The sequence below is a fragment of the Pseudochaenichthys georgianus genome, chromosome 12 (genome assembly GCF_902827115.2).
Source record: "Pseudochaenichthys georgianus chromosome 12, fPseGeo1.2, whole genome shotgun sequence".
NCBI classification, from domain to species: Eukaryota; Metazoa; Chordata; class Actinopteri; order Perciformes; family Channichthyidae; genus Pseudochaenichthys; species Pseudochaenichthys georgianus.
The window spans coordinates 12,280,786-12,302,227 of record NC_047514.1 but is presented as its reverse complement, the minus strand read 5'-3'; the positions used below and the strand labels follow the sequence as shown (position 1 = coordinate 12,302,227).

Here is a 21,442-nt window from a genome sequence, read left to right as displayed (position 1 = left end):
CATTTATTATTCAACACACAAAAACAAAGCAAATACACACAGGACGCTAAAGAGTGGGAATAATACAATGCTGAACTGAAGAAGTGGTTAAACAAATAAGTTATTTACTTTTGAATAATGTTACACTTTTGTCCCAAGCACTAATTAGTGTGCCACATTTTTGTGCTACATGACCATTTCCATGTCAAGTGCTAAAACATTACATATGAATTTTCATTCATTTGGGAATACTCATAACATAGATATTATACAATAACAGCGAGTAGAGAACATCATCCATCCCCAAACACAGAGATAAAACTATCAATTCTGCTCAAAGGAGCTTCTTTAACTTTCTCCAGGTTTGCAGCCCTCTTGTGGGCTGAAGCAGGCCGTGGTGACCCCCTCGCTCAGACTTGGGGTGTGGGGGGTTTGCTGGTGGGGGGCGCCCCTCCCTCACAGGGGTAGCGAGGCTTATCCAGGATGGAGGTGACCACTGGTACAGGCTTCTTGTCCCACTCCCCCTAGAGAAACAGATATAATATAATGTAGTTGGTCACATTTGATCGTTGTTTGGGGGGGGGAGTGTTTTGTCCTTGATATATTTTATTATGTGACAGTTTTTACTGTACAGATCATCAAACCTGCCCAAAAAAAGTATTTGTGGATTCTAGTGAACTTTCTTTTACGACACATAGTTGTTCAACTGTAAAATAGCTGCTTCCAACTCTTATTACAGAGTCAAGTCCAGTTCCCCCCATAAACAGTGTTTGTACTTTTTTATTTCAGTTCTGTGTTTTGTCAATTCCTTCCTTTTGCAGTGCTTATCTTTGCCTACAGCTATTTAGTTTTCAGCATTTATTAAGACATCTAAATTATTGCTTTGTTAGACAATGATTGATGTCATTCTTTAGTGCTCGTTTTTAATTTAATTGATGTGATTAATAGCTGTACTCCAGGTTGATTTGATTGTTATTTAGATCACCTGTTGCGCAGGGGTTGGCTCATTAAATGAATAATTTAGAGAAGCTTGTTGCATTTACCACACAACGCCCCTTGTATTAGGGCTTGAGAGAGGTGGGTACACCCAGCACTTTTGATCTTTTACCAACTTATCCTAATTTTAGCAGATATTGTCACCTAGATGCTCTGATCTTTAGGTGTTATTGAGACTTCTTTTCTGACTTACGGTGATTTAGAGCATTCTGAAATGCCAGTCACTTGTGTAGAACAGGACAGTTTCAGGCCGTGGATTTCAGCTTTCAGTTGTCTCTGTTGAACTTCACAAGTTTAATGAAACTCTTCTTTTGGACAAACTCCAAACAGTTGGTGTTCATCATTCATTTCTAAGCTTTCCCCTGCGTTATATTAAGAATCGACACCACAATGACGTAACCTTGGCTGCTAAATTACTTTTAGGAATATTTCAAGCATGATGGCCTTACCAAAAATATATTGTTAACAGTCTCTCAATTGCCTTCCAGTGGTGGCATTGATAATGAAACACATGCCAGTTTTGTATTAAATATACCATAATAAATACTCTTGCAGCTTTGTAAAAACATCAAGCCATATGCTATCTTTCAAGAACATGAGCCTAATGTTTCAAATGAGGTTTTTGATATTTTTTCTCCCAGACACTGGACCTGATGTTATAAATCAAGGAGGACGTTTTTTGTTCTTACATAAAACTTTGATCAAGGCCTCTAACCATGTTTGATCTCGGATTTATTTATTCACTCTGATCCAAACATCCTCTGTGTGTGTATGTGTCTGTGTTTTTGTTATAGGTTAACAAGCGGTCCGTTCAGCCGATCTGACTATTCTGTCCGACTGATGCCTGCCTTCTGATCGGGAAAATTGACGGCTTGGCAGTCGATTGCAGTGTGTGTGTTAGTGTGTTAGTGTGTTGTCTGGGACTTACAGGAAAGAGGCGTGCACTCGACTGGTTGCAGTGCATGGAGATGGGGGCTGTGTTATAAAGGGAGTCCAGCACTTCTCCACTGAATGCGTCCCACTGTAGTTTAGAATACTGCTCCGTCACGTCCACATCACACACGCAATGGTCATCTCCGTGGAACCTAGAGGGAGGGAAGGATGGAGGGAAGAGAGGGGTTGAAGGAAAGTCAATAAAGAGGAAGGCAGGGAGATTGAGAAAGGAGGAAGAGATTGAAAAAAGCATATAGAATTGGCATGAGAGAAAACACAGTCTCAATTTCAAGGACAAAACATCTGGTTTTTTTGCGATTAAAAGGAGTAATCACAACTCTGGTTCCCGGGAGCGAAAGACAAGAGTGACTGTTGATGCCAAGAATTGCTTAGTCATACAGGAGATGAAGGGGAAGATGTAAATTAATGAAGGACGAGGGGCGCACGCAAGTGATTTCTGAGAGAGATAGATGAGTTTGTGCTCGTGTTACCTGTTAATGAAGTTAAAGTATTTCTGCAGGTATCCTGAGTCAACGTGGCTTTTGCAGAGCTCCAGCTTAGTTCGAGGGTAGTAGTGAACGTAGTTAACACACATTTCATCCATGATGCCAAATCCTCCCTGAGGATACAAAGAGATTTAGATGAAGATGGAGGAATGTGCAGTATAAAGAGCAGATGTAGGTATTAAGGGAGGAGAGATGAAAGGATTAAGAGAATAAAGGAAATGTGTTGGAGAAAGATAGAGGGGAAAAGAGAGATTAAGGAAGGCAATACTCAAGAATATTCCTTATGCTGTCGCCCAAGGTGAATTTAAGCAATATAAAAATAGTGTGCCACTCACCAATGTAGGCTTGCTCCTATCTTCTGTGTTATAAGTACACTTAGTTATGAGGACGTCACCCTGCAGGATTAAGCAGAAACACAATGCCATGTTCACCATATTTCATTTTTAACAAAGCGCAATTGGATAGTTTAAAGGGGAAAGGAAACACCATTACAGCTATAATATTCCGGTAGTTTATTCATTTTACAATGGATATTGATCGTAATATTTATTGTATATGATATTACTCGCCAAAAGAAAATTAATTATCTGCCGGCCGGGTGGGGAATTCCGGGACCAGGCCGCTGCCATTAGGGGAGTCTAAATGGTGACGACACTGTGTGGTTCCTCGCTCCGGGTTTCCATACCGGAAGTCAACACAACGTGGCAGATATGGCAGCGATGGAGGAATTTTGCAATGAGATCGACGTTTTGAACGATGAATTTGACTATTCGTCGGGAGATGACATTGATGTGGAAGCATCTACAGTTACCAGGCATCCCATGGCCTATGCTTATGAACCGATTCGGTCTAATACTAGAGTGGCATACGATCCGGAATCCGCCGAAAGTACCGACGGTTCTGAACTCGCCGAGTGGGATACCACCAGTTCCAGTACATTATTACATAATATATATATATATATATATACATAAATTAATAAGGTCACACTGTGTCAGTAAATACATGTGTGAGCTAGTAATCTGGTAGTGCTGCAATATTTACCTCTCTCTCGGCAGCTGAAGCAACTCGTTTGGTGGCTCGAACTTCACGTTTGTTGACACTGGTGTCATTGTCTTGCGCGGCTGACGTGCTGGGACGGTCGGTGTTCCCGACTGCATACGATGAGAAATCGAATATTGTGGGAACAGATCCTGGCTTCAAATCCGATGTTTTGTATTGAACCAGGCATCCCGACTCCTCATTTTGTGGACATAATCGTCATTTGTAAAGTGTTCGCTGCACACACGTGCGTACTGATTCAGCGGCGGATCGGACCGTTTCATGGAAATAACCCATGCTTTGAGCAGCTTCTCATCCTTTAGTGGCAGCCTATGGAAATGTACTTCTTCCTTCTTTGTATAAAAACCATTTGTGCAGCCTGGGGCAATACAATACGCTCCTGACGACAACCGTTTTCTTTTGTTGGAAACCACTGGTGCATTGCACGCCATGTTGTTTGCAGCTGTATTGAGCTTTGGCCCAGGAAGCCGTATCCACAGTGACGTCACTGGGAAAGTCCCGGATCGATGGAAGCGCCCAAGGTCATTAGGCGCATATTTAAAAAAATAAATGTGCGTATCTCGATCGTTTACATTGGAAATAGACTAGATAAATACATTTCCTAATGGGAATATTGTCGCATGGAAAGCAGTTTGAAAAGTGTTTCCATTTCCCTTTAAGGTTATTGACAAAAATGTTAGATCCAGTGGCCACTATTTGTTTTTTGTTGTGCTGTGTGGAGCTCAGCTGCTGTGTTTTTGTCTCCAGAGAACTTCCTATCACATCACACATTATTACAGCCTGTCCCTACAGTATTTTCACTCCATTTAACCAGTTAAACCCCATGGCCCGGCGGGCGGGGGCAAAACGCAACATCTTGCAAGAAACAGCGTCTGAGGGCTTCTTAGCATTTAATAAACTATGAATGTGTCATACTCGCTTAACGGGAAGAAACTCAGCTATCAGACAATATTAACCATGTTTAGCTAAACGAAACAAAAGGGTAATAACAAAGGCTCTGAATTAGCCCTGAGTGAAAAAATTCTAACGCAATTAGCACAGAACTCAAGGTAAAAAAAAAACGTATTACTTATCAAATCTGCACAAACAAGATATCGATTAGCAAGCTGAGATTCCACAGATTCCAGACATATAAGTATCATCACTGAGCGATCTGAACTTGCGACAGGGCAAACACAAACAGACATCACACCACGTAGCATTACGGAGCAAACACGGGAGAAATTCTTACCTATGCTATTGTTCGGATCAAAAGTTGTGTTCAATGGCAATAAAACGATAAAAACGCTGCTGAAGGTTAATCCATAGGTTAATCCAATGTGTCTGTGTCACTTTGAAATGATTACTGATAATCCATCTTCATATTTATGTCAATAACGGAGATTTCGGAGTGTATGACAGCTTCCGGTTTTGGGCATTCTGGCTACGCATCACTCATTCACTAATGGGTTATGTTTAGATGGATTCTAGGAACTTCCCCTCGATTCCATTGGCTCTAACGGTTCAAAAGAGGTGTCAATCATCAAAATCGACCATAGATATGGAAAATGCACCCAAATGACCCCAGAAGTGGGTTTTTTTCTAAATCTCTCTTAAAAGGTCAAGTGTCACTTGTTTTGCATCAATCTTGATACAGGGTACTTATTATATGTTACAGTTTGGATTCCTATAGCTTTTAGTCTACTATCCCATCATTCATGGGTGGTTTTCACTATAAGTAATGTTCTTTTTTTGGACGGACACTATAATTTACATTTTTGTTACTATGTTTAATCTGAATATACTTTAAAATAAAAAAAAAAATCTATATTGATTCTGACTTTTCTACATCCAACTCACAGGTTTATCATTGCTTTGAGAAAGAAGATTATTAATTTACCCCTTTTAGAAGGGAAGTTATAGTCAATTGTTCTGGGAATGTCATTTTCGAGCCTGAGGCCTGAAAAATAGGCTCGGGGCTCAAGCGTGGTACTCTAATTCAGAACTTCAGAAAAAATATACCGGGGCTTGACCGTTTAGCCTTCATTCACCATTTACTGTGAAACATTAAAACATCTAATCTTCTCTGAATACAAATTCTGCACAGAGAAAAACTAAAATAGGCAATGCTTTATTAAATTGCAAGCGTAGTGATCAACATTTACTTACAGGTAAAACATTTGTCATTTTCCTCAGAACTCGGATCGTCTAAAGGCGAGAAGAACAAAAGAAAATTAAGTAATTAAAGGGAAAATCCACCAAACATTTAATTGTGTACATGTCTTTTTACACCACATTTCCCTTTCTATCATCTTGAGTTTGGACATAATCGTAATTTATTTAAAATATGGAAAGATAATGTATTGATTTTGAGGATTTCCTTGGAGGCAGCTTTCATAGTTATTAGCTGTGTTGTATGTGTTTCTTTAAGGTTTTCAGAAAGTGGTTTGTTCATATTGCTATAATGAGGATGTAGGGTTTGAAACCACACCGCCACACAGGTACACAGATTAGTCAGACATCAACAGCAGCTGGAGATTTTATCTGGCAGTCTAGCAGATGTCCTTCTCTGCCCTCAGTGTGTGTGTGTGTGTGTGTGTGTGTGTGTGTGTGTGTGTGTGTGTGTGTGTGTGTGTGTGTGTGTGTGTGTGTGTGTGTGTGTGTGTGTGTGTGTGTGTGTGTGTGTGTGTGTGTGTGTGTGTGTGTGTGTGTGTGTGTGTGTGTGTGTGTGTGTGTGTGTGTGTGTGTGTGTGTGTGTGTGTGTGTGTGTGTGTGTGTGTGTGTGTGTGTGTGCGTACCTGCCCCGGGATATTGCACATTTAAAAAAAAAAAAACACAACAGATGTCGTCTGCTCTCTCCCAACAATGTTAATGTTGTTGTTTGTCAGTTTTGATGTTGTTTTGACAATCAGGAAGTTATTTTATTCTGCTTTGAATGGAATTATTTACTGCTATACCTAATGAGGCTAAATCCAGGTCAGAACAATTGTGACTGATAAGAAATAGGTTATAACTTTCTGTAGAAATACTGCTTTCATTAAAAAGTAATCAGTTATCTATGTATATTAACACCTTGATTAAATACTAAAACACTTTCTATGGTAAGTAATTCCCATAATTAGCAGTATTTTAAAGACATTTGCTCGTTTGCAGCAAGTACACAAAAGACCATCAAGCATTAGCTTATCATTTTCAGCTAGATATAAAACATGCAAAATCAAAGACCCTTTTTGAGCCTTTATTGTAATGAGGTGGCAGCTTATTATTTTTAAAAGGTGCAGTAGAAGCAGAGGATAATCTGTGGCATGCAGCTCAGTGAGATATGAAGTAAGACTACCTTCTTTCAAATCTAATGAAGTATAAGATACACCGCACAAAGAAAGTTCTGTGCACAGATTTCCTCTGGATAAACTGAGCCCCGCTGTGTCTCACCTGGTAGTGTGTACTGAAGTGCTTGTCCTCCTGGACCACCTCCAGCTCTTTGCCTGCCCTCACCAAAACAGTCCTTACCCCCCGCCCTGCCAGGTGAGTGTGCAGCTGGGATGCAAATATATAGATTCCTCCTGAAGGCAAAGCCTAGATATACAAACAGACAGACGGAGAAGCTTTCAAGGTCAAGCTCCAACTGAGATGTCTGTGCTTAAGGGACCAAAACTTGCTAGATGAAATATGTATCCATATTTCTTATTTGAACCTTAAATAATGCAGTGAATATGGGGGAAATGTATACATACAGTCTGGGTACACTCGGAGGTGCAATATCCACTGAGGTAGAAGCTGTTTTGTTTAGGTGGGACAGCCATGATGGGAGTATAAACAAGACCCAGCTCCATGATCCCTGCATCGTACCGCCTCAGACTCGGGGTGTAATACAAGCGTATCCCTGAAGAGTCACGACGGCCTGCGAGAAACAAAATCATGCAATATTTAAATATGTAGCAAAGTCAGTTTACTGGTTGGTTAAGGGTATGTTCGGAACAATTAAAAGGAAGTGTGCATAGAAGAATAAGAGTAAGTGCAGTGTTGCAGAATGTGGTAAAATGTGTGTACTTTATATACCAGATATAATGAGAGGGTTGTGGTAATGGACCTCCAGACGAAGGAACCTTGAGGAACTTGGTCCACCCAGAGGCAGCCCTGCATCAGGAGGATAGTAAAAAGCCTGCAAAACGCACACACACAATTTTTGACTGTGAAAAACTATAATCTGCTCATTTCCCCAACTGAAAAACAGATTTAAATGTTGTATTTTCTGAGGAAGGAGCTACAATTCATTAATGTTGCCATCCTTGCTCATTCTGTTTAAGACTGACAATGTCAGAGGATGACAAAATGAAAAAACTACTTTTCAACCATGTGCCAAGAAAAGGTTGAAACACAAAACTGGTTATTTGACGGTTGTATCTCAAACTTCCAGACTTACTTCCATTCTGAAAATGTAATTACAGGATTACCCATCCACCTCAATTATTTGCATATTAATTACTCGCCCAATGTTGTCCTTCAAAATGTGATTCCATCTTGGTAATCACTACTATATTAGTCTTATTGATTTTTCTTGCCCACTTTGCAGAGATAATAGATTGTCTCTCTAGCTCTACTAATGTGGTACTGATAGTCTTCCTTTTCTTCTGGGGTCCCTCAGGGGTCACACCTGGGCCCCCTTATCTTTCAGGTCATCATCATTCACTCCACAGTTACGCAGATGACACTCAACTAATTGTGTCCCTGGTCTTGGACAATTGAGACCAATGCACCAACACTTGTCCTAGCAAATGTTCTTTCATATTTCTTGCCGTTTGAGTTTGTATATAAATGTTTTTTGCACTTATTGTAAGTCACGTTGTACAGTTGCAAGAAAAAGTATGTGAACCCTTTGGATTCTCCACACATAGCGTTGTGTGTTCCTTCCAAACAACTCAACTTTGGTTTCATCTGTCAACAGAATATTTTGCCAGTAATAATAAGTCCTTGCATTTATTATAGCGCTTTTCCAGTGCTCAAAGCGCTTTACAGATACACATTACACATATTTTTTTTTATATACATGCAATGGTCACTGTTGACAATACCCACAGGAGCAAGTTCAGGTGAAGTGTCTTGCCCAAGGACACAACGGCTTTACAGACGCAGCAGCGGCGGGTTTCACCCCTTGATCTGATGATCATTGCACAGCGCACTGCGCCACACCGTCCATCTTCACGCCTCGAAGTCATCGAGGCGCTGTTACAAGTACACATTGATATTATACATGCACTGTGGACAATACCCACAGGAGCAAATCCGGGTGAAGTGTCTTGCCCAAGGACACAACGGCCTGACGCAGTGGCGGGTTTCGAACCAGAGTTCCCCAGCACCCCCCTTGATCTGATGATCAGATGCACAGACCACTGCGCCACCCGTCCCAGTAGTGCTGTGGAACATCCAGGTGCTCTTTTGCAAACTTCAAACGGCGCAGAAATGTTTTTTCTGGACAGCAGTGGCTTCCTCCGTGGTGTCCTCCCATGAACTCCATTCTTGTTCAGTGTTTTACGTATCGTAGATTCGTCAACAGAGATGTTAGCATGTGCCAGAGATTTCTTTAAGTCTCTAGCTGACACTCTAGGATTCTTCTTCACCTCATTGAGCATTCTGCGCTGTGCTCTTGCAGTCATCTTTACAGGACGGCCACTCCTAGGGAGAGTAGCAACAGTGCTGAACTGTCTCCATTTATAGACAACTTGTCTTACCGTGGACTGATGGACATCAAGGCTTTCAGAGATACTTTTGTAACCCTTTCCAGCTTTATGCAAGTCAACAATTCTTAATCGTAGGTCTTCTGAGAGCTCTTTTGTGCGAGGCATGGTTCACATCTGGCAATGCTTCTTAAGAATAGCAAATTCAAAATTGGTGTGTATTTTTTATAGGGCAGGGCAGCTTTAACCAACACCTCCAATCTCGTCTCATTGATTGGACTCCAGGTTGGCTGACTCCTGACTCCAATTAGCTCTTGAAGAAGTCTTTAGCCTAGGGGTTTCCACCCTGCACTTTGAATGTTTACGTGGTGTGTTCAATAAAAACATGAAAACATATAATTGTTTGTGTGGTATTAGTTTAAGCAGACTGTGTTTATCTATTGTTGAACTTGTGACTTAGATGAAGATCAGAACACATTTTATGACCAACTTATGCAGAAATCCAGGTAATTCCAAAGGGTTCACATACTTTTTCTTGCAACTGTAAGTGATAATGTAATGGTTCATTCCAATGTTGGAAAGTGGCCACTAAAACATGCCTTGGCACAAACTTACATAATCAAATATTTTCTTTGCATCAAATGTATTCCTTGACAAGGACTTTCAAATGTCTTCAAGGCCTTTTGGAAAAGTATGAGCTGGCTAAAACAATGCTTATTGATTATTTCTACACATCGAAAGGTTGTCTTCTCATATGGATGCACACTTTGAGGCTCTGGTTGAACGTGTGATGTATTTCTTTCTTTCTTTTATGCTAGTTGGATTCTGAGCTATTCTGCTTAGCATGGCGAACAACTAATTTTCACTCACTTCTGGCCCCATGGGCGTCAAACCTCCTCGCTTTTATCGAGGAAACTTGATTTAATCTTCATTCATCATCGGTCTTTTAATTTTTCAGACCACTTGAAGACTCTGCTGATACACACAGTTTGTAACGGAAGAGAGAATTGTTTTATTTAATCTTGTTAAAGTTGTAACAGTAAAATCCTTGGAGACTTGCTTTCTCCACTACAAACACACCACTTTTTCTCTGCAATTTCTTTTCACTTCACATTCTGGCAGTGTAGTTCATTACTGTTTCTCTCCCTTTTCAAACTTCCCTCCCTCTATTTTCCTGCTTTCTCTCTTGCATTGTTTTCGCAGGGCCACGTTTTCCTTCCGATGCAGTGCCGGGGAGAATGAGACAACACTATTAGGAGGTGATGAAAGAGGCCTGAATATTTCTCACCTAATCTTGTCTTCACAGCTCAAAGCCCACAGAAGGCATCCAGCTTGTTTTTGTTTGGCTGGCAGATAATCCAATCAGAGAGGGGCCAGGCTGGCTGTGATACAGTGGGGAGCGGAGCAAAGAAATATGGTGACAGGCTCGCCGTTCCCTGTCCTCTTTGCTTTATGTGACCAGCCGGCTGCCTGCTTGCTTGGTCAGCCGGCTGGTTGGTAGCTGTGGTACACAAGTGGACTGAATTAATGTCTGATAGAGGACCGACTAGCCGCCTGAAGACACAGGTGCCATTTTCTCTCCCTACTATTTCAATCGACAGTTTTCCCTAAAAAAAAGAACTGCAATGCGTGTGTTTCTTATAGAATAACAATTCAAGGAAAAAAACAACTGTGATTTTTTACTACATTTTAGCAGGCTGACTCATAGGCTAGATGACTGTCGGGGCTGAAGCCATGATGTTGGATATACTCGTCATTTTGGCCCCTTGGGGACAGCAAAATAAGCTGTCGCTTCACACTGACCTAAAAAGCACTCACAGAAACTTTAGACTAAGGTTAGCATTGGTTTTACAATTATAGAATGCAATTGTCCCTGTCATTCCCAGAAAAACTATCTTGCACACAATCTTAGTTTCCTCAGTAGTATTCAGTTATTCAAGAATATCAGCCCATGACAAGCACTTGTTTTTAGGCTACAACTCTAAATATTCATGTGGTTTTCATTCTTTGACTTTGTGTCAAGTGTCGACAAGTTTGTGATTATTTGCATCATGTGAGTGTGCTTCCCACATACAGACTGTCTCCCAGCTCTTAATAGACTTGTGCTGTGTGTGGGATCCTCTTTACAAGGTTTTTTGCTCAAAGTGGTAGGCTTGGATATTACTTGCGTAGGAGTATTTGTTTATCTCTCATAATAGGAATGAGAACATGACCAAAATTAAGATTTATTCCCACTTTTTTCAATTAGACACACTATTATGTGTAAAATGTGTCAATGTATATGTGTTTCTGCTTTGTCTAAAAATGTATTTGACTTTGACTTGTAAGTGTTGCGAATATGTTTGTAGCACTGTTGTTTTAAGAGTATAAGGAGTAAATGTAGTCAGTGGAAGGTGCCAATGAGGACTGATGTAAGAAGATGTGTGTGGGTGTCTGGTTCCCATCATACCTCAGCACCCATAGCCCATGCAGCGAGCACATGGCGGCAGAAATCGAGCTTGTTCGGCTTCATCTTGTCATCGCAGGAGCCGCTGTACTCTGGAACGTCGCCTTTATCTGCAGAACATTCGAACACTTCCATGTGGTGCACGATGGCCTCGTTACCTGGAGTTATCACTGACTCATACTGACAGCAACAGAGAGAGAAGTGGAACAAAGAAAACAAGTCATATTGTTTTATGTGTTTCTACTTCTAAAAGCTTTTACCTTGGACAGGTACATCAGAAATGAAAACTCTGAAATAATTGTATGCAACATAATGTGTGAAAGCTTCCATATCTTGTAATTCAAAGGCATTCATACCATAACAATGTGATTTTTGGGCATGTTTTCAGGCAGCTTCTGTATGTAGCACCAGTAGGTGGTCTCCTGATGTGGGATGATGACGTTTGGCGACAAGACATCCAGCGTCCGCACATCTGGAGGCAGGATGGGTGGCAGCGTGTCGGGACGCAGCATCAGCACGGTCTGCATCCCCGTGTGGATCCGGGACAGGTTCAGCTGCTCCAGAGAGGCAAGTGGTTCTTCCAAAAATCCATAGATGACGTGCACGGTTCCCTCCTGACAAATCCCACCCATAAAACAGATTATGTTTAGTTGATAGTAAGCAGAAAACCAACATCAGTAAATGAATAATCTTGTGTGGTTATTATTTGGTTGAATTTTCCTATGAAGGCAAAAAGAGAACTTATTTTTCATTTTGTTGTCATGGTAATAACTATTAGTTTTGTGCCTGCAACTTGGAGGTTTGATGCGGCACCATGGAAACCATAATCGGTATATTAAATTTGAAGTGAAACGCCAATGAAACACACGCACAAATATTGATAAATGTTCACATACAGGGTAAATGTTCTGTACTGTTATGTTCCACACGTGTGTGCCCTCTTTACCGCCTTCAGTACTCTCTCTTCCTCGCCACCTGCTAACTGTCAGGTTCCCTCAGTTCAGGACTGACTGACTAAATCAACAAGTGTGCTCGCTCTTTACATGACCTCTTGGAGAATCGACTAGTGACATAAATGTAGAGGAGAGGATCATCTTGTAAATCAGTCAAATATTTATCCAGCTCAAGGTTTCATACAGGTTTTAACCTAACCCTTATTCAAAAGTTATTTACCTGAAAAAGCTCTTCCATCACAAGCTTCCAACATATTAACGCATCAATAATTATATTTCAATAATATAATTTACATTTTTCTGAAAAAGGAACCTTGTGCAGAAAGAGTACTTTTAGTATATTTTGATGCTTGTGTACTTTTACTCAAGTACATTTTGAAATGCAGGGCTTTTTCTTATAAAAGAGGATTTATACAATGTATAAACACACACACACACACACACACACACCCATACACACACACACAGTTGAAAGAAAGTCTTCACACACCTCTATGAGGTAGTCTCTGGGATCACAGGTGCTGAACGGTCTTTTGAAGAGCAGGTGGAATCCGTCAGGTTTGTGTTTGGCATCCAACAACTCGTAGTCTTGTTGGCTATCCAATGAAACGTGGCCCTCACTGTCACTCCACGCATCCTGAGGGACACATGTTAACTTTAAAAAAATCTAACCTGCACAAAGTATTTAAAAGCACATATATGAGCCAATCACATTTAGTCCAGATTTCAATTATATTAGGCTTTTGACAACCCTTCTTTACCTGAGAGTTTGAACAGTTGAACAGCTCATTTAAAAAAGGAGGGGATCAGGTTTTCGCAATGAGAAACTCATTATTCACCCATTACCTTAAGACATGTTGTCAAATCAAGCAGAGAAATAATAAAGTGGCTGTTCTTTGTTCATTTTCAGATTGACACAAACCTACACAATTTTCTCAAAGAAATCAGTCCCCACCTGGTGTTCAATATTCCTGTTCTCTGCAGGAGGTTTTTCAACAGCTCCGTCTATCTGCTCCTGCTATGTTTCTCACATTCATATCTGTCCAGAATAACACCTAAGATCTCGGTATTTCTGTCTGCCTCTCTGAATATCTTATATAACCGCTCTAAACAAACGGCAACATATTTTTTTTTAAAGAAAGAAGTGGGCAGTATACAGTATGTGAGTTGCATGTCTGTGTAGAGAATTTCTAAGACTTGAAATTGTTAAGTTTGTGTATAAAGGTTATATTTTGTTATGTTTAAGTTAATGGCAGTTGGTTCCACTTCGTGTATTTGGCATCTCTGTTCAACCTTTATGTTTGCGTAAGTTGGAATTCCTAAAAAACATGGTATGGTGTGTTAAACAATAGTTCCACATTTTTACAAGTCTGTCTTATGGCACTGCTTACATATCCATAGTAACACAATTAACAAGTAACCATTTTTGGTCACTTTGGCCTTTAAAATCCTTACATTGTGATTAAATTGTTTTGCCAATATCAAAGTTAGTTTATTATGGTAATGGTATAATTACAGTTGATCTATATTCTAGTATTAGCAATGTGGAACGTGTTGCCATAAAAGACTGCTTATGGATTTGTGAGACAAAAGTCTCAGCCATCCCTTCTGAGGTTGCACTGAGAGCAGTTTATGGAGTCCTGCTGGCCTCAGATCTAATCTCAGCAGAGAATCACAATATGGTGTATGTCTGCACCAAAAAATCAATAAAAAGGAGTCAACTGCCCATTTTCTGTAAAAAAAAAAAACTAAAACAGCATAGATAGTGGTAATGTTAGTTTTGGGTGTTATGGTTTATTATCCAAAAGAGTGGTGTTGGTCTAAGAAAGTAGAAGAAGAAATATGTGACATTTTACTTATTTTTCATTTTTAAAACCATCAAAACTTTAAATTAACATTCCTCAGTTCATATTACATTTATATAAAATAAGATTAGTTCTAGATTAAAGTCCCTTTCTGCTGATTACTTCGATCGAGGAACAATTTTTTATAAAAGTTTAAAATGTCCTTATTTCTCGGCATTGACAAAAGGAACTATTTAACTCTGCACACATTGCTTTTAGTTGTGAGGGATTGCTCAGCAAGACATATGGACAAAAAGAGAATGAGATGTACTGTAAGAGACATTTTATACTTTAGCCTTCATTTAAGAGGGAACAAGTGTACTTCAGAAGCTGTCCCTGCACTTTATCTCATGTATGACCTGATAACTAACCTGCTATTCATGGTGAAACCACAAACCCTACATAGCAAACAGCTGAAGTCTTTGTTTGCTGACCGATCCCCATTTGGTAAATGCTATAACAAACAGGTAGTTTTGTACACACAGGATCCTCAAAGGTTGAATGCACATACATTAACCGACCAGATGTTAGTCCTAATACCATAAGTATGTTAATAATATAATACAAATTATAAATTAGTCGGAAAAGTTTTTTCCAAGGAACAATCAGAACTGCTGCTCAAAAATGTATCTACAATTTGTATTCACCCTGCTAACTTTTATTCATATTTCCACATAACCCTTGTGGACTAAATGTAATTTAAAAAAAGATACATTGGAATTTTACAGCAACATAAATACTAAATTGATTAATTTATCAGGGCATTTCATTTGTTAAGGTGGCTTGTGTTCGGCAAATATAAAAATGAGGCATTGTACACATCTTAATCAGCACAGGATTACATTTTGATATGCTAATACCTGCTAATGATTCCCCAGTGAGCTTCAGCTATTAGTGACGTTTGAGTGATTTTCAATTAACTGGGGCCGATAGCATCCTTTGTGACTCTGTGATCATGAAGCAAGCAGTCCGCCGGCTCCTCGTGCAAAAAACACCAATCTCACGCCCCGGGGACCGCAGACAGATGAGGGAAACCTCCTTTCCTCAAGGACTTCATGTAATCCATGTGCATTTATGAATTTGACACAGAGAGGAAAATAGAAAGGGAGACTGAGAAAGACTGTAAAAATATCCGATGCAACACCTCCTATTAGAAACCTGCAGGATTTCCACACCTTTTAGGAGACGAGCCTTGTGTCATTCTAATGTTTTGTAGCTATAACGACAGCTAAAGACACATCATTTTAGCAACCCCCCACTTTTAGTCTTTATTATTTACCTACCTTTATATTGTTTTATTTATTGTGTAGCTCTTAATCTTTTTATTTGTATTTCTGTTGTACCTATATGTTCACTTTATGGGATTCTATATTTTATATTGTTGCATCGATTCATTTGTCTTGTGTCTTATCTGTCAGAGAGAAACCATTATTTATTTTATTTGTATTATCATACATTTCACCTCCTTGTGTCTATTAACCTGATAACATGTAATATTTTGCTGCATGTACCTTTTAAACTTCTTAACAAATAATCAGGGGGATTTCTTGTTGTTTGTTTTTAACTTGTGATGTGTCATGTTGTAAAGCACTTTGAGCTGCATGTGTTGTATGGAAAGTGCTATATAAATAAAGCTTTATTATTATTATTATAATTCCCTAAATTATTTGAAATTTGTTGGACAGATTATATAGATAATACACATTCCTGTTTACCCCAAAGTAGCTGTTAGTTCCAGAGTCCCACAACACCACCAGGTCAGCGTTGGTCAGCTCCCCGCGGTCCGACATCCCAAAGACCATGCCGTGTTTGATGTCTGCGACCGTCAGCTGAATGTAAACCTCCTGGTTGGCGTAGCTGATGTTCCAGGAGAGCTGGACATCCCCGCGGGGGTCAAGGCTCATACGGAAGGGCATGGGGAGCGGTGGTAGAGGGCCGGAGGGGTTTATTTTAAGGTCTGAAACTTCAACAGCATTGGTGGGGCCCTGGTATGAAGCCACCAAGATGACCATGAGAGCAGCGATGGCGGTGAAGTACATGATGGTGAAGTCTTGAAGCCGAATGTTCTTTTTGCAGATCCTCATAGCCGAAAGGTTCTATTGTGGCAGCAAGTTGTCGTCTTTTTTCACCTCTTGTTTTGTCTTCCTCAGTCTTCCCGAAGTGGAGTTCAATCAAGAAAGTTCTCTCAATGGTGGATTTCTGTGAGAGCTCTATTGTACCTCGACACCTCTTTCTGTCCCTGTAAGCCCTTCTTTCTGGACTATAGACTGTGTCCTTCGCAGTAGTCAGGTGAGGTTGTTTATCCTCTTCTTCCCATATTTTCTATCATCTCAGTCACTCAAACTTAATGTTGAGTTTTCCTAAACTTTCCAGTCTTTAGATTTCTCTGATTCCAAGTCCTTTGCGGGAACTGTTTCTTCCCTCTGAGCCACTGTTCTGTCTCTCTCTTTCTCATTTCCCCCTCCCTGGTTTTTAAGAGACTCCTCCCTTGTGACTTGTATGTTTTTATCCACGCTAATAGTATTACATTTGTTGGGGGAAATTGGATTGTATCCTTTAAGCCCTGGGGTAAACCATGATTCTGCACATCTGCCAGACCCTAATTGATCCAAATTCAACCATGGACATTATCAACGACAATCTGCTCAGAAAAACTAAACTGTATTGCTCACTCTATCTCTGTCTTTTTGTGTTACTTTAGTGAGCATGATCAAACATTTTCTCATATATTTCCTGACAAAAAGTATTTAAGACACTATAGCTCTCACCTGGCTTGTTGGGTATTTGATTCAAAGTGGATTTAGGGTGCAGCAAGCACATGTGGAGGCGTAAACAAGGCATTAATGCATTAGGCCCTTTCCTTTAAGCCACCGCCTCAGGCAGCAGAAGACCTAATCAAACTGTCAATTATGGGTTTCAAACAAAAGAGGGACACATTCAGGGTTGGTTTGAAAGGTTAGTGAAGTGTGTGTGCTCTTTAGCCTGTCCCTAACTTTTATACACATTTAGTAATCAAACTGCAAAAGGCTACAAACAGGGAGCTTGACAGAACAGTGAATTAGTAGTTACAGGAAACATATTTTTGACAGTGGGAATGAAATAATTAAGGGTTATAATAGGGTCTACGGATATAATTCTTTGTTTGTTTGTTTGTTTGTTTGTAGCCTTTATTTAACCAGGTGAAAGCCCCTTGAGATCAAAAGATCTCTTTTTCAAGGGTGACCTGCAGGACTGTAACATAAAAACAACAGAACAACAATAAGGATGACATACAACATAATGTACAGGGTACAGTTTACAAACTCTATTTACAGTGACAGGTACCATGAGTATCAAACAGCATGTCACCCAGCCGAGTTTTAAAATGATGCAGGGGAACCAAAGTGCTCAGTTTTAAACATGTTTGCAGACTGTTCCAAGTTAGTGGAGCTGCACAACTAAAAGCTTTCTTCCCTAAGAGAGTCCTAGCACTTGGCACATTTAATAAAACAACATCATGAGATCTCAGGCAATAAGTACTTTCAATTCGTCGAGAGATCAGAGAGCAGATATAAAAAGGTAGTTTACCCAACATGGCTTTATAAATGAACATGTACCAATGACTGAGCCTCCGTACAGTTAGTGAAGGCAGACCTGCCTTGGCATACAGGGTACAGTGATGAGTAAGTGCTTTACAGTTAGTAACAAATCTCAGAGCGCAGTGATAGGCGGCATCTAACTTTTTCCAGGCAATGGGCAGGTGCATTCATATAGATCAAATCACCATAGTCCAGCACAGGTCAAAAGGTCACAGTGACTAGCCTTTTCCTTGTTTCTGAAAAAGAAACCTAGTCTAACCCTCAGCTTTTTAAGCAGATTAATGACCTGAAGTTTAAAAGTAAAACAATCATCAAGCCAGATACCTAGGTATTTATAACAGGTAACCACTTTGAGTACTTGTCCTTGCATAGTAACAATATCCAAAGCAGTATCTGTAGTCTTTTTAGCTTTAGAAAAGAGCATTACCTTGGTTTTATCCACATTTAAAAGAAGCTTAAGCTCAGAGAGCTGAGCCTGAATAATGTTAAAAACAGCCTGTAATTTAACACCAGCCTCCTTAATGGAGGGACCTGCACAGTACATCACGGTATCATCCGCATACAAATGTAAAGTAGCTTCATCCACATTTTCACCTAAACTGTTGATATATATAGAGAATAAAAGTGGACCTAAAACAGAACCTTGGGGAACACCATTAGTGATGTTTAACCACTCAGAAGACAGCCCATCAAAATGAACACATTGGGACCTTTCAGAGAGGTAGTTCACAAACCACCCCACTGCATGGCTGGATATGCCAATACTGAGTAGCCTCTGCTTCAAAATGCGATGATCAACGGTGTCAAACGCTTTGGAAAGGTCAATAAACAGAGCTGCACAACTCTGCTTATTATCTAAGATACTCGTAATATCATTCACCACTTTCATTGTGGCAGTGATGGTACTATGTTGCTTTCTGAAGCCTGATTGATGTTTAGACAGGATGTCATTTGTACATAAAAACACCTTTACTTGTTCACTCACTAAGCGTTCAATAACCTTAGCCAGAACTGATAATTTAGAGATGGGCCTATAATTATTTAAAATAGTTGCCTCCCCTCCTTTTAGCAAAGGCAAGACATAAGCAGACTTCCATACTTTTGGAATTGTGTTTGTGCTGAGGGAGAGGTTAAAAAGAGAAGTAAGAGGAAGAGCAATACAAATCTGCAGCTATCTTTAAAAAGAAAGGTTATAAGTTATCCGGGCCAGCCGGTTTCTTAGGATCTAGCTTAGATAAGGCTTCATGAACAACATTGACAGTAAAAGGAGTAAAACTGAAAGGGCTTTCCAGACCACGTTGTTCAGAGTCACAGACTGTAGTGTTCACAGCAGCAGAGTTAGTCACAGAATCAAACATAGAACCGCAGGACACAAAATGCTCATTAAAGCAATTGAGCATAGTGGCCCTGTCCGATATAGTGCCAGATGCTGTGGTAAGGCACGGAGGTAGCTCATTACGGATCTCACCGGTGGATATCGATTTTATGGCTTTCCAAAATTTCCTAGGATTATTTAGGTTTTCTGTGGGTCTTTATTATGAAGACCCTTACCCACTGTCAGAGTCTACTGAGAAAGAAAGAGGCGTTCATATTTTTTGTAACACCTTTGGTTTTCCTCTACTGTTACAATATTATTATTATTTTTTTGTTGTAATCTTTCAAATTGTATCAGTGTCCTTTGCTGTGAAGCACTTCGAGATTTGTCTTGGCAGATGAGAAGCGCTATATAAATTAAATGTATTATTATTATTATTACAAGTCAAAATATCTGTGTTGTAAAACGCCTAGAATTATGTCACTGATACGTTCTTTACCTCTCCTTGTACGGCCGGGCTATCAGTTGGTCTACTCTCAATCAATATAAATCAAATGTTGTGTTTAATGAAAGATTATAAGAAAGATAGTGGTTTAAGTTATGGAAACAGCCAATAGGATCCTGTCCTCGGTTGGTATTAGGGAGCGATGTGCGTTTTTTGTTTGTTCAAAGCAAAATGGGTAATGTTTTAAAACATTTTTGTTAGACTTGTTGAAATTCTCTTTACATCCCGGGGCAAGGCTGGAACAAGTTGTCTACTCACATGTTTTTGATAATTTACAAGTAATGTAAAAATAAAAATGAATGATTAACGTTACAGTTGTCCACTCCTAAACTAAAGGGTTGCCTGTCTGGAAAAAATACCAAACCTTGTGTTGCTACTCCTGCAAATCTTGCTTTAGCTTACCTACCTCTAGTGGTTCTTCTCACCTTGCCGCAGTAATGTAAAGGTGTAACAAACCCCCCATCTGACCACGCCAAAGTGAAACAGGCTCACAGCCACAGAGGGCAGTGAAGCTCTGCTTTTCAGCCTGGTGTTATCACTCTTATTAGCAATAGGGATAAGTACAGGATGGATGGACAGTTTACAGAAGATGGCTGCTACACATCTCTGTCCACTGCTTTCATGTAGGGATGATTCACTACATTTAAAATTCCTTTGAATTTCAGGGCAAGCTCGTCATCAAAAGTGCTGTAGGGTAAATGCAAATGCACATTACATTGGCTCATGACGTCAAACCATTGCATTTATTTTCCAGAAGAGGCTCAAAAAGGGAAAGGTTTACTTCTGAGCAAAACTAAATGGAGAGGACAAAAGATAAAGGCACAGACTGGGATTGTGTTGGTTAACATAATAAAGCCCATCAGACCCACAGGCCAAAAAGAGATGTGTGTGTCTGTGGCTTCACATGAGGCTAAATAATATTCCCTTTCTCCATGTGTCTTTCTCTTTCTTTTCATCTTTTACACCACCTCACTTACCTCTCCTCTGTCACACTGCTCTCCATTACTGGTGATCACCCTCTCACTCTCTTCCTGCCGTCTCATTTCTCTTACATGCACACTTATCTTACTGCTGCCATTACTGAGGTGTCAGCAAACCTAAACGCCGTAAAGTCGGCCGTGATCTGGATGGAACGACAGAAAAAGAGAGGGACAGAGTGGGGGATGGGTGGGGAAGAACAGATTTAGGGAGAGAATGATGGTCCCTTTGGGTAATCATGTTGTGTGTGTTTGTGTGTGGATGCCTGGGGGGCTATCTGACATTTCCCTGCCTAGAACAATCCAGACATTGCCCCTACAACTTTCCCATGATGCTTTGCTGTCAGTTTAGGAGAGGCTTATGCATGGACACACAGATGCCAAAAAGAATTAGGAATCTCACTGACAAATGATCCATAACTTATGAACATATTTTTTGTATTATGCATAGTTAGTATTGCATGTATTCTCTGATTGAATAATATGAAATGTATTACATAAAGCAATACTATCGAATAGTCCTACAACAGAGACGGCATCAGAGAGATTATTAATGAAGCCCTTGGATATTTTGTATTCATTTATAGTGTTGCTCTTTTATCAGGTTTGCTAAATACTGTAAATTGCCCATTTATTAATACATACATTTGATAAAATCATGTAACACTTTTTATTTTAAAGCAGTATACAAATA

General features: G+C 39.9%; 1 protein-coding gene across 1 annotated transcript; it reads right to left on the bottom strand.

The window, feature by feature from the left end:
• Positions 1-93: 93 nt before the first annotated feature.
• On the bottom strand, positions 94-16,804 carry dbh (dopamine beta-hydroxylase (dopamine beta-monooxygenase)). Its single transcript, XM_034095354.2, has 12 exons — positions 16,089-16,804; positions 13,020-13,166; positions 11,933-12,190; positions 11,580-11,756; positions 7,515-7,617; positions 7,190-7,356; positions 6,888-7,031; positions 5,625-5,663; positions 2,750-2,809; positions 2,400-2,527; positions 1,904-2,060; positions 94-503 (listed from the first exon to the last, which is right to left on the bottom strand). Exons 1-12 carry the CDS (start codon positions 16,455-16,457, stop codon positions 390-392), a joined length of 1,863 nt encoding a protein of 620 aa, XP_033951245.1. The 5' UTR covers positions 16,458-16,804; the 3' UTR covers positions 94-389.
• Between the last annotated feature and the right edge of the window lie 4,638 nt (positions 16,805-21,442).